The sequence below is a fragment of the Hermetia illucens genome, chromosome 3, assembly GCF_905115235.1.
Source record: "Hermetia illucens chromosome 3, iHerIll2.2.curated.20191125, whole genome shotgun sequence".
Taxonomy (NCBI): domain Eukaryota; kingdom Metazoa; phylum Arthropoda; class Insecta; order Diptera; family Stratiomyidae; genus Hermetia; species Hermetia illucens.
In genome coordinates, this window is record NC_051851.1 from 32,334,588 (window position 1) to 32,348,318 (window position 13,731).

At 44.4% G+C, this 13,731-nt stretch overlaps 1 protein-coding gene across 1 annotated transcript in view; it reads left to right on the forward strand.

The window, feature by feature from the left end:
* The window catches only part of LOC119651780 (L-asparaginase-like), a 31,109-nt gene that overhangs the window by 12,559 nt on the left and 4,819 nt on the right, over window positions 1-13,731 (forward strand). Inside the window, exons 3-6 of the mRNA XM_038055535.1 lie at window positions 4,429-4,660; window positions 4,719-4,954; window positions 5,023-5,772; window positions 5,831-6,016. Of these exons, the coding sequence (XP_037911463.1) occupies window positions 4,447-4,660; window positions 4,719-4,954; window positions 5,023-5,772; window positions 5,831-6,016 (1,386 nt within the window). The 5' untranslated portion in view covers window positions 4,429-4,446. The remainder of the gene's footprint in view (window positions 1-4,428; window positions 4,661-4,718; window positions 4,955-5,022; window positions 5,773-5,830; window positions 6,017-13,731) is intronic.

Genomic DNA, 13,731 nt, shown 5'->3' on the forward strand with positions numbered 1-13,731 from the left:
AGTCCAGTGTTCCAAGAAATCTTCGAAGTTCTTTTACATTCTCCGGGCTTTTGAAATCGCGTACCGCTTGGACGCGGGACTCTGGTAGGATTATGCCGTCTTGGCTTATTCTTTGCCCCAGGTATTCTATTTTATCGACGCCAAAAGCACATTTCGTGTCATTTATAACGATTCCAAAGTTGTTAAGCTGCTTCAGAACAATTCGTACGTGTTCCAGATGCTGCTCTCCATTGTTTGATTAAAATATCGTCAATGTAACACTATCAAAATCAAGTCCTTTTAGTACCGCATCCATGAAGCGTTGAACAGACTGGGCGACGTTTCGGAGGCCAAAAATCATTACCACGATCTCATAGAGTCCGAACGGCGTTATTACCGCTGTCTTAGGAATGTCCTGTTCTGCTATGGGGATGTGAAGGAATGCACGTACTAGATCTGATTTCGTAAAGATTTTCTTCTCGGCGAGGTTGACTATTATGTCTTCCATGAGTCAAAGTGGGTAGTGATCCGATTGTGTGAATTGGGTCGACATCCCCAGTTACTAAGCTTCCCCTGATTACTGGGCTCATGGAGTGCCTTATGGGTGAAATATTCGAGTTGCTCCTTGGTTTATTCCGGTTCGTTAAAGACTCCACACCGAGCTCAAGTGAAACTTCGTGGAAAACATGTTGCCTAGTTTGTAGGGCAACTCGATTATTTTTCACTGTCACCCGGTATTGATTGACAACGTTCTGTCCGGAACATGACTTAGTTCCGGGATACAGGTTGGCCTTCCTTGGTTTGTCCTGCTGCATCGGAATTTCATCGAACTTATCTATAATTCTGCGTCATTTATGGCATTTAATTGCCTCCAGGGATCGATCGCCTGCCCCGATCGCAAGCAGTTATTCCTTACTCTTAAGCCATTTCGTGCAGCCTACCAATAAAAGATTTGGTTGAAAGTGTGAGTTCGGCGCTACATCCCTTATACATCTACTGGACGATAACCTCTTGAATGAGTTAGCATTTGCTCCAGAGACGATTTCGGTAGTATAGCGAGCCTGATGTTTCATTGCACTAACATTGCTAACGGCGTGCTCGCTGGAACTTACTTTCACCACGATATTTGCTCCTTCTTAAGTTCCGATTTGGATTTCTTGAGAGCCGTTCCTCTCATGGATTGATTTCTGCTACTCCTCTCTTCTTTGATTGTGCTGTTGAGCCTTCTTAAGGGCTGTTTTCAATTCCAGGTAAACCTTCAGATAGCACAGAGAGCATTTAGTGCCTACGCTACTAAGGCCTGTTTTTTTCCTGGCTTCACATATGCTAACCTCACATTGGTGGTCCCTGTCTTCTGATCAAGGACCGCAACTGGTTTGTTGTCTTCCCAGGAGCCCAACGTTATGCTTGGTTCACCTGCCTGATTTCCCAATTTCTCCTTCTTTATTTATTTATTTATTTATTTATTTAATTTAACGGACACCGAACAGAGTAAACTCCAATTACTTATTGTCCTCAGGAGAAGGAGAAAGCAATAATCTTATTCTATGCTTAAAACTACTTAAAGTAGAGAAGTTAAAAGGACCAAGCTGTTCTGCGTTGTAATTTCGGCAAAGCCCAGGGATCGGGGAATGAAAGTAACCTTCAAGCTCTGCTGCGAAGAGCACGTTGAAAATCTCTGCGCTACGTGGGTTATAAAACGCAGGACGGCAGGTGATGTCGTTATCGGCGGAGCAGTCCATCAGACCCGATGAAAGTTTAAAAAATGTGCATAGATCCAGATAGGATCTACGCTGTTGTAGGAAGAGAAGGTTCAGAAAGCGGAGGCGGGAGGGATAGTTCACACGAGGGAAGCTTTTCTTAGAGAAGAGGGAACGGGTGAATTTACGTTGCACATTTTCAAGGGCAAGACAATCACAGTTACGGGAGAGTGACCACATCACGGAGCAGTATTCGAGGGAATTGAAGAGAGCTAAGGAGGGTTGGATGGAGTCAAAATCAGAGGAGGAGCAAAGTATAAAGCCTGACAATTTTGCTGCTCGGTTGGTGACTTCGAGGCAATGGGTGTCAAAGCGGAACTTATTGTCGAAAGCGACTCCGAGGTTTTGAGTGGAAGCAGGATAAGGAATGTCCGTTAAGAGAGTAGGAGAAAGAAGTGGGTGAGGATTTTAGGGAGTAGCACATAGAGTGACACTTTCTGACGTTTAACGCTAAACCATTAGTCGAGCACCAACGAACCAGAGTGTCTAGGCTAGACACGACGATACAGCTTAAAGTCGTCTGCATAGAGCAAACAAGGACAATTAAGGAGGAGGGGAAGGTCGTCAATAAAAAATAAATATAACAAAGGGTCCAGAATAGATCCCTGTTAGACGCGAGAGGGGGGGGGGGGGGGGGGGGAGAGAAGGAGCGGGAAGTGCAGCCGTCGAAAGAGACATAGCAGGATCGGTTGGAAACGTAAGAGGCAAGCCATAAAACAAGTGGTATGGGAACACCTAGAGACGAGAGTTTGGATAGAAGTATCTTGTGATTTACAGTGTCGAAGGCTTTAGCGAAATCAGTGTAAATGGTATGTGCTTTTTGCCGTGAATTTATACATTTGGCGACAAAGTTGGTAAAGTCAAGCAGATTGAAGGCAGCAGACCTACGCTTAACGAAGCCGTGTTGCTCTTGTACTATGTGGTGGCCAAAGTGGGCGGACAACCAGTGGCTGATATATCTTTCCAGGATTTTGGAACAGGAGGAGAGGATCGCCACTTTTGTGTAAGGGGATGATGAGAGCATCTTTCCATAAATCGGGAAAATGATTCTCTTCGAGGCTTTCGTTGAAAATAAGAGATAGGGGAAGAGAGGTGGACTTACGAGTTTTGTGCAAAATGAGGTTTGGAAGACCATCGTAACCAGGTCCGACATTGGCATCAAGTTTGCCAATGAGGAACTAGAGGAAGGATAGGGGTAAGAAGGGGAATGCAGGGCAGGCTACATCCACTATCGGGAGGGATTTGGAGGAAGGAGGGGGAACATAGACTGAGGAAAAGTAGCGGCAGTGTCAATCACAAGATAGTTGGGGGAAGTTAGCTGAAGAGCCAGAGAATTTAATGGACTGGGGGATAACTGGGCAGGACAGCCGGAGTTGCGAATGTGGGACCAGAAAGGTTTCAGGTTTCCGCGCTTTAGTGAGTCTTCCACACGGGTCAAATATTTGTTTCTGGACTTACGTATTAAGCATTTGACCGAGGAACGTAGAGATTTGAAAAAAACTAAGTTAGAATGGTTTCTAGAAGACAGGAACTTCTTACTGCCTGTCTGTTTTTAGCGTAGTTTTTTGTGAATTGCAGTGGTAAACCAGACGGGGTAAGAGCGTAAGCACTTAAAAGGGGAGGGAACGTAACAAGGAAGAAGATCAGATAAAATGGTATAAAAGGTGTTGAGTGCTTGGTCACACGTAAACGGAGAGAGGACAGGGGCTTAGTTGATTGCCGCCAGGGCTGACTTCGGACCTTCTTGGATGTAATTACCTGCTTATCAGTATTGGGTCCCACGTATTTGTTATTCTTATTTGTTGTTTTGTGAACTTCTTTCATTTGGTTCCCATGAGGATTTGCAGATGTGCCAGTACATTTCCATGGCCATACCCCCTTGTACGTCAAGCTTACTCACTGGGGCGACTGCATGTCAGTGAGACTCCGACTATACACCATCAAATGGGTACGGTTCAAATAATACTCTGGATTGGGCGAGTTGTTTTTCGACTTCCTAGTCTAGATCCGTAGCGTGTTCTTAATAGTAAGATCACTTTGTCCATGAGGCGAGAGGCTTTGCTTCTGGAGAGTGGAACATCAACCCCCGGAAAGCGATGATGATGCCGAACGAGAGAAGTATGTGGTACACTTTTAGGTTGCTTAGGGTTGAGGAGGCGAGGCAGAAAGTAGGTGATACTCCTCAGATTCTGAATTTTCTAGGAGATCTGGAATAGAGATATACAACGAAATATCATAAGCTAGACGATAATAAAGGGGCTCACTTAATGTTCACTACAGCTCCAAATGTTGTCTCTACGGCACTGCCCATATCACAAGTTTTTGTGGCTGATATTTAGTAATAGTAACGATTCACATTTGGCGAGATCACTCACAGAATTCTATTCATGAAATTCTCTGTATTATCCATCTAGAGTGAGATAATAAAATTTTGTCTTTCACACAAAATTGTGAAACTAACACCGTTTTATTTGATCACAACAATTCCTAAATATCATTTCGCACAGCTGTTTGAAAAAGCACGGTCGTCAGATTGTGTTAATTTGATTAAACTGTTGGTTTTAAGTGCTAATTTTGCTCACATAATATTGGTATGCATAAATGCCACAATTTGTTGTCACTAGGAATATTGTCAATATATCAGTTTGAATTTTATGCCAAATTATCTTAAATTCAACCAATGTTTCAGATAAACTTCTAACCAGATATGCCAAATTCCCTATGTGACGAGAAATTTACACTTGAGGCACTAGATTCACCGCAAAATGGCTACGACAGTCCCCAAAAAGAAAGTCATCCAGCAAATATACGAAAAAATCACATAGCCGCAAACTCAGAGGCTCACGTTGTGGGACGCGAAGCGAACGTGTTGGTCATTTATACTGGCGGCACAATTGGAATGGTTAGAAATAAGGCCGGAGGTAAGTAACATAAGAATTTGTGTGACCTGTCATTATAATCCTGAATTACCTTTTTTAGCTCTGGAGCCGATACCTAACAGATTCGTCTCGGAACTTCGAAAATATCCAAACTTGCACGATACAGAATACGCCGCAAAGAAATTTTCCAATGCAAATGCCAGAACACCCCTAGTTCTACCATTGGTTTCAAAGGAACTTAGAAGAATAATTTATAGCGTACATGAATATGAACCGCTGCTCGATTCCAGTAATATGACTTTCCAGGATTGGTTGCAAATCGTGGATGATATCTGGGTAAGGATTAATTTCTGATCCTATCTTGAAATTGGGTCCTACGGTTACTAATGATTTATCCTTTTCAGCAATTCTACCAATGTTTCGATGGTTTCGTTATTCTGCATGGCACAGACACCTTAGCGTATACCTCATCGGCATTGTCCTTCATGTTAGAAAACCTCGGAAAAACTGTGATTGTAACAGGATCTCAAATTCCAATTTTTGAAACTCGAACTGATGGCCGTGATAATTTTACTTCTGCATTAATAATCGCCGGGAACTACACTATCCCTGAAGTATGTGTGCTATTCGGGGCCAAGCTTATACGCGGCAATAGAGCCACGAAGATGAACACATCCTCTTTGGATGCATTTGAATCACCCAATTGTCCGCCCATTGCTAAGATTGGAATTAATGTCGAAGTTGACTACCGATCAATTTTCCGGCCCTGCAATGACCTTAAGTTCTCAGCCCATACGAACTTGAATGAAAATGTCGCGTTATTGCGATTATTCCCCAGTATTTCAACGGCTGCTATCAAGGCTGCCTTACAACCCCCGATTGAGGGTGTGGTGCTTCAGACTTTCGGGAGCGGCAACATTCCGTCGATAAGAAAGGATCTTATGCAGGAACTAAAGTTAGCAGCAGAGCGGGGTGTCATCATAGTAAACTGCACACAATGCAATGTGGGATCAGTGGCTGGGATCTACCAAACGGGGGCAATTCTGAGCGAAATAGGAATTTTGCCGGGATTCGACATGACTCCAGAAGCCGCACTTACAAAATTGGCGTACGTGCTAGGAAAGGAGACATGGTCATTGGATATGAAGAAACAGGTTAACTCGAATTTGTCATGGAAAGCACATCCAGAATTTAAATGTTATTCTCTTCTAGATGATGCAATCCAACTTGCGAGGGGAACTGACATTGTCGAAACCAGCAGAAATGCAAGAAGAGGATTTAATAGAAGCCGTTGCTCGATCCTTGCGTTTATCCACACCCAGAGAACTGGATCAACTGGGAGCAACCTTATATCCGGCCATGGTAAATACAGCTGTCGTAGCACAGGACACAAATAAGGTAAGAACCTTTTTTGAAGTTTCAAAAAGTTTTAAAAATATTAGTCAGAAGGTGCTGATTTTGAAATTTGATTGCATATGTGGTCTGATGTAGTATTTCTAACTAGAATTGCCTCCTTACTGATGCTCCCCTATATAATCCTATTTGTTTTCAACACATTCCTTGCCGTTCCGCTATATTTTGAGCTACACATAATCGAGCGGTGAGCACCCTTCGTTTCTTTTCGATGGTTTGCTCGCCACTCCCCTACGTTTTGAATCTTTTTTCACTTCGGAAAATTTAACAGTCCTCTTCCTAGCAGCTTAGGCAATTCACTTAATTTTTGCTCTACCACGATCCGAAAAGTAAAGTTTGAAGTATATTAAAACCGCTTCGTGTCTCTGTTGGCGTTCATCAAGGAAGCGCCCCCTCAGCACTCCTCTTTGTTCTTGTTATGGACACTGCCACACAGGCATCCAACGTCCAGCGCATCACGGATCTCAAACACAATAGCGGGGTGACTGCATGTGTGTGGCGTAAGAGAGCTGCCAAATGAAGTTCATTACACGGGCTTTGATGAGGCAATACAAAATAACTCCGATGTGCAATGCGGCACGCAAAAAAGTTGGGAAAATTGAACTTTTGCGACGCGTGACAGATAAAAAGAGGGACGTTCAGAAAAGCAGGCAGAACAAAAGTATAATTGAAACTACCAGCGACTAATAATAGGTTGGTAAATTCACAAGATACCTTGAATTTGATCATATAATAAAGTATACAGCAGTGGATGTGATGGGCCAACCAGGTGCCACACTTGTGAAGGAGAAGGTTGCAGGAAGTACAAAATTCCCCTGAAAGTGCCATTTGCAAGAGATACAGGAGGCAACAGGATGTCAATTCCACTCCCAAACGAAGAGGGAGCAAAGATGTTTTTTTTCTGTACACGGAGGTGCAAAAATCTTTGAAAGACATCCCTTTCAGCTCGGCTCATGTGGTATTTGGACCCACTAAAAACCATCCCCGGTCTCTCCAGCTGCAGTTCCGCGGGACCACCATTTAGGTATTACTCCAGGGGCCGGTTTGCCTTTAGGAACTCGTGCTTCCCGTGTGTTGAGCTTTCTTCCTCTTTATTTCCTTCATCAATTGCATCTATATTTTTACAATTTCGTAGGAAACCGTAAGCCACTCCTCCTTCAACCTTAGCATTTCCGCAGCTAAAACCCTCCGTTCCTTCCCACCACTTAATTCAGGTTCCGTAACTCCATCGCGAACCTTGGGCAGTGAAACATCACATGCTCTGCATCCTTCGATGAGACCCTCATCTGCCGTGGTTCTACAAGCACTGCAAACCCCAGAGTCATTAGTTTGTAAACCGAATTCACCTGCCTCTTCCTCAGAGAGTTTGCAAGCGGCTCCACTCACACAGGCGACATTCTATCTTTTGGCATGCATATTCTAGATGCTCCCCAAAGCTCAGTTTGACGTCAATTATCAGCCAGGTTCTTGATAGCTTAGAGACATCCATATGTCCACCGATATCCACCTTGTTTTTGCTTCTACGTTCTTCTTTTGTTATTAAGACCACTACGGTTTTCTCGTCTGCAAGGATCAACTCAGCCTTTCCCACTCAGGTCTTTAACGCTTTCCGTCGCGTAAATCTCCACATCCTCTGGCTATTTTACTGAAACAAATGCCACCAGATCGTCGGATCACGCATTCCATTATACATGACATTCCAGAACTGTGACGATGTCCTGTTTGGAACCCTCATCCATCCTATACCAGAGAGTTCTCTCTGAGACAAAATTCCCCGACCAGACTCGCCAAATATCTAATGTTATCAAAGCGCCATTAATTCGGCCCCAATAGTTTGTTGACACTTCACGTCATTTGCAATATGGCGGCGTTTTTCATTTTCGACAGTTATTGTTGAATGTAATTAATGTGAATGAATTCATTTTGAGAACTGTGGAAGGCACTATTTGCGTTGCAAATACTAATTAGTAATGTCACTTGCATTAGTCCTTCAAATTTTCATGCAAATTCATATAATGAATGTAATTACAAAAGTAGCAACCGAAAACGAAAAGTGTCGCCAAATTGCAAATGGCGTAATCTGTCATCAGAACGAACCATGTCGACGTGGAGCGAACTTTACCGCCCTGAAATCTTCATTGCATCGTAATTGTGCTTCCCACTTGAAACAGAGTTTTTGACGACCGATCCCCATGAAACAAGCACAATCACTGTCATCGGCAGTGACCTGCCCAGAACTGACCGATTTAAATATCTGGGGTCAATGCTATCAGCCAATGGAGAACTGCGTTATGAAATCGCTTCACACTTTAACGCATCCTGGACGAAGTGACAGTCCACAACTGGTGTTCTTTTTGACCGACGTATCAACGAATGTCTCAAATCTAAAATCTACCGTAATGTCGCCCGTCCTGTCGCTCTCTATAGTTTTGAGTGTTGTTCGGCTATAAAAGACTATGAACGGCGTCTTGCGGTAATGGAGGCGAAGATGTTGCGTTGGATTAACGTTTTGATCATATCCGAAATAAAGATATCCGCAATCGATATGGGGTTGCAGCGATCGTGGGAAAACTGCGAGAGAGGCGTCTACGACTTGCCAAGATTGGTCTGAATTCGAACTTGACGGTAAGCTACCAAAAGGTAGGCCGAAACAACGGTGGCTTGATACGCTGGATGGGGCTTTAAAAGCCTCGCGATTACATCCAGATCTTGCATTTGATAGAACCGAATGGCGAAACCGATCACAACGAGTTGACCCCGTTTGTGAACGGGTCAAAGGCTGAAGAAAAGGAAGACTTAATTTTGGAACTATTTACTCTTAATCAATTCCAGGTTGCCTTTTACTGATTTCAATATCTTCAACCCTCTCATTATTTTTCTTTCAGCAGTGCGTTGGTCAAAATTTTGGCGATCATATCCTCCTATGGCGTGTGTTGTATTTGAATAACTTAATCCTTCATGAATTCTCGTACACAGCTAAACTGCATCGTGACGTGCTTCGTAAAGTCGTGGAACCTCGTTGCCGTCGATAACTCTATTGCATTTTGATCATCGCAATGCACGAGTATTCGGCTTTGGTAGAATACGTAGTTTATGTACTTGCTTGAGTCTCCGGGATTATTGCCCCAGTCCGCATCGTTGCACTCGACAATTTTGTCTATCGGTCCTTTGCATACAAGTGCAACTTTGGGCGTCCCTCTACGAACCGCTAAAATACGTTCTGAATAAGTCGTGGAAATATCAAAGAATTTCTCCAAAAAAGACAGACAAAGCCTTGGCTTGATTGTCCCGTTAATAAGGAACTCCAGACATCCCGCTTTTGGGCAGAGGTTCATCAATTCGACATCCCTAAAAGCTGTTTTGCTTCCTCACCTACGCCATCGCTTCATCCGAGCCATCGTCTATCAAGTCTTCTTTTTCTACCATAAATATTGCCTTTATAGACTTTCCGGGTTGGATCATCCTGACATTCTTATCAACAACCAGACGATTGTGGTATCGCTCATAGATTTCATCGTTATTGACGCTGCGGAATCGTCCCTTCTCTTGTAGGAGACGAAAATTCTTCGGAGGATTTTTCTCTCGAACGTGGCTAAGAGTTCGCAATTTTTCTTGTTAAGATCTCGCACCGTCTCGATTTGGATGAAGGCAGTTGGCATCATGGGTTATACTTCCCATAATGTCGATATCGTCAGCATAGGCCAGTAGTTGGGTCGACTTGAAGAGGATGGTGCCTCTCGTATCTGCAGGGGTAGAATAAAAAGGATGTATGATAGGGCATTGCCTTGTCTTAAATCGTCGTTGATGCTGAATGAGAGCTGAGAATGATTCGGCTGCTTTTATCTGGCTTCGTACATTGGTCAGGGTCAGCCTAGTCAGTCTTATCAATTTGGTCGGGATATCCAATTCTGTTAGTTTTACCCTGGCGATGAAAAGTTGATGTAGCTGATGGCCAGCCATTAGGCATTAGCTACCCCACATGTTGATCAACGGTTAATGAACCGCTTAGTGCAATTGCTCGTCTCCATATTTAACCAATTCGGCTGTAATTCCATCGGCTCCTGGTGGCTTATTATTCTTAAGCTAATGAATGGCATGGACTTTTTCCTCCATGTGTGGTGATGGCGGCATTTGTCCGTCGTCTTCATTTGCCGAGACCTTCAACTCGCCGATATTTTGATTGTTGAGCAGTTCATCAAGGTACTCAACCCATCCCTCCAATATGGCCATTCGGTCAGAAATCAGATCTCCCCGTTTGTCTCGGCAGGATGGACATTGAGGTGTGTAAGGCTTCATCCTACTGACTTGGTTCTCCCAAGCTTCCTTATTCTGTGTGTGAAGTCGCTTTTCCACTAAACGAAATTCTTGATATGTCTCTGCGTGTGCCTGCGCTCTTTGAGAGTGCAGCATTGCCCGGTATGTAGCATTCCTCCGTTCTATTGCTAGCTTACATGCGTCTTCGACTTTCTGACTTTTTTTTGCAACTAGGGCCAAGTATGTTTGTGGCCGTGTCTCAATGATAACGATCTTCAGATGGTGTTTCATCTCCAGGACCCCTGTTGACTACGGTTATTACGGCATGCTTTTTCCCCCTTACCGTGGACTGCGTTGTGGATAGTTCTCTATTAATCTTCATCTGATTGTCAGGCGGTGTTGTTATTCGATCAAGGAACAATATCCCAATGAGGTAGGGAGCCGAGTCTATATTGGCCCTCCTATATGTTCTGATTTTGATCAAGATTGGGAGCTTCGATTAGCACGTGGTCAATTTGGTTGAAAATGGTTCCGTCTGGAGAGGCCTACGTTTGTTTGTGGACCCCTTTCCGCGCAAATCAGATAACAGCACGTTTCATTTTTTGCCTAACTAGGAAACCTACCTATGTAGTGCACATGGTTGACTGGATGATCGCTACAATATATATATCTATAATATAAGGTGTAGTGATTTTGCTCCAGGAAACCGTTCCCTGTCCAGCGCGGGTATCGGCCAGCTACGCAGCAGCATTCAATCTATACCAGGAGCGGACGGTTTTTGAGAAAATGAACAAGCCGTTAGTCTCGAATAACGTGCCTCGATACGTTTATTCCAAGCAACATTCTACCATTATGTAAGTAATCGGCTGTTCGACCAGCCAATTGGACAAGTGGATCATTGCCATCTTGAGAAAAAAAGAAAACAACAAACATTGATTTAAATGAGACGGCACAGGACCATTTTTCCTCCTCTTCCGCTCTTTCTCTTCTTTTTGTCTCAAACTCCGCTCCTTCCACTTGCGTGTTCTTTCTCTTGGGTCGTTCGATTCCGCTAAACGATGTCCTTCGAAATAGAGGGAAGTCCCGCGGTAACTACCGCAGCCCGGCAGCATGGTTCCTCCAACTCGAGGCTTTATTCACTTTGGCCGGCGTCACAGCGGATGCTGTTCGTCACAGCGGATGCTGTTCGTCACAGCGGATGCTATTCGTTTCAATTAAGCGCTGGTCGGGCTAAACGAGGAGGCAGTTGAGCTTGTCTCCGACGTCCTCGAGGACTGCTGTTATACTCGACTAAAAAAGCAACTCATAAAACACCTGCTAGTAAGTGAAACAACTAAACTTAACCACTTACTGACAGACCGTGTCCCAAGCTAACTGTGTGAAATGAAGCAGTTAGATGATAGCAAAGTCGGCGCTGAACTGCTACAGTTTTTGTGGCTGCAGAGGCTTCCGGAGACCACACAGGCCATCTTAGCATGTGTGGGTTCGAACTCTATGGATACGTTAGCTGTCACGGCGGACAAAATTCATGAGGTCCTCGTACGACCCATTGTTGGTGAGGTGTTTCGTTGCAACTCAAGCCAGGTGGCTCAGCTGCAGCAGATGGTGGCACCATTAACAGACACCGGCTCTGAATTGGCAGAGGCCGTCGGTACTTTGCGTTCGGGGAGAAGGACTAGATCAAGGTTTAGACCCGCCTCCCGAAATGGACAATCGGTAAGTAGGTCGTCGGAACCTTCGGAAAGTACTGGGGCGTGTTGGTATCATGGTAGGTTCGCTGAAAAGACTAAAAAATGTACCAGGCCCTACAATTTTTCACCAAACAAATCAGGCTTATCGGGAGTTCTGGCGATTGCTATCCCCCAAATGCAGTATGACATCGCTTCACAATCTACGACCACTTGAGTCGGCGCAACTACCTGGTCGATACAGGCGCTGAAGTTTCGGTATTTCCGTATCTCGGCATCATAAGTTAAGACCGCAATCGTTAAAACTCACGGTAGCAAATTCTTCGTTGATCCGCACGTATGGCTACAGCAAGTAAATTTGAGTTTAGCAGTTCGACGAACATTTTCTTGGCGTTTCATAACCGCGGACATCAGTATATCCCCCCTGGAAAAATCATCGTGCTCATCGAGCACTTTTTCCATTTTGAAGACTTTGCCGACGCACGTATTCACGCACTTCTTCAAAAATACCGGAACAACGTAGTCTCTCTGAACCCGTTAAGCATGATGTTCAGCACCATTGGCATGATGTTCACAACACTGTTGGTTTTCCATTTACCCCCTCCGCGGAAAGAGTTCAAAGAACTTCTTAAGCAGGGCATTTGCAGACCTTCAGACAATTGTTGGTCTTCGCCATTTCACATAGTCCCTCAACCCAATGGCGAATGGGGACTACAAATGTCTGAATGCTCAGGCCATTCCAGACTGTTACCCTATCCCACTCATCCACGACTTTGCCCATAACTTCGCTTTCTCTACCTTGGACTTGTCAAGGCATAGAAACAGATCCCTGTGGCTCCCGAAGGCATTCCGAAAATGGCAATATGCACATCTTTCGGACTCTTCGAGTTCACTAGGATGAGTTTTGGATTGTGCAATGCAACGCAAACCTTTCAGAGATTCATAAACTCGGTGCTATGAAACCTTCACTTCTGTTTTGTATATTTGGATGATGTTCTGGTCGTGTCTTCTTCTGAGTCCGACCATTTAGAGCACCTCGAGAGTCCGATCATTTAGAGCAACGTCTCCTTGAGGCCGGTCTAGTACTCAACGTTGAAAAGTGCAAATTTCTACAATCGCAGATGAAATACCTCGGCCACTTAATTGCCGCTGAAGGTATCCAACCGGACCCAGTCAAGGTGCAAGCGATTTCGAACTTCCCGCTTCCAAAAACCATTAAGGATCTCAGAAGGTGAGACCACTAAACAACAGCTGGTGGATGCTACACTTCGTCGACACCTCAGACATTGTCGTAGGTGTTGCTCTTCACTAACACATGAGTCAAATCAGGCAGTCATTGAGCTTCTTCTCCAAACAGTTCAATTTCGCTCAACGGAAATGCACCTATGATCGTAAGTTACTCGCCAGGTACCTCGCAATTAAATACTTCCGGTATTCCCTTGGAAGCAGGCCGTTCACATTGTTCACGGGCCATAAGCCATTCACATTTGTTTCAAAACAAAAGCCTGACAAAGCATCTCTTTGCTAACTTCGGCACCTGAACTTTATCAGCCAGCTCACTTCCGATATTCAACACGTGTCTGGAAAAGCTAAGGTGGTTACTGACGGTTTGCCACATGTGGCAGAGGTCAAGACCCCCACCACCGTCAATTTTGTGGCAATTGTCGAGGTGCAGAAGGACGACGAAGTTCTTCAGAGCTTGAGGACCAACTCTAAATTCACTTTTAGGTAGTTTCCTATCTTCGGCTCAAAATCCAG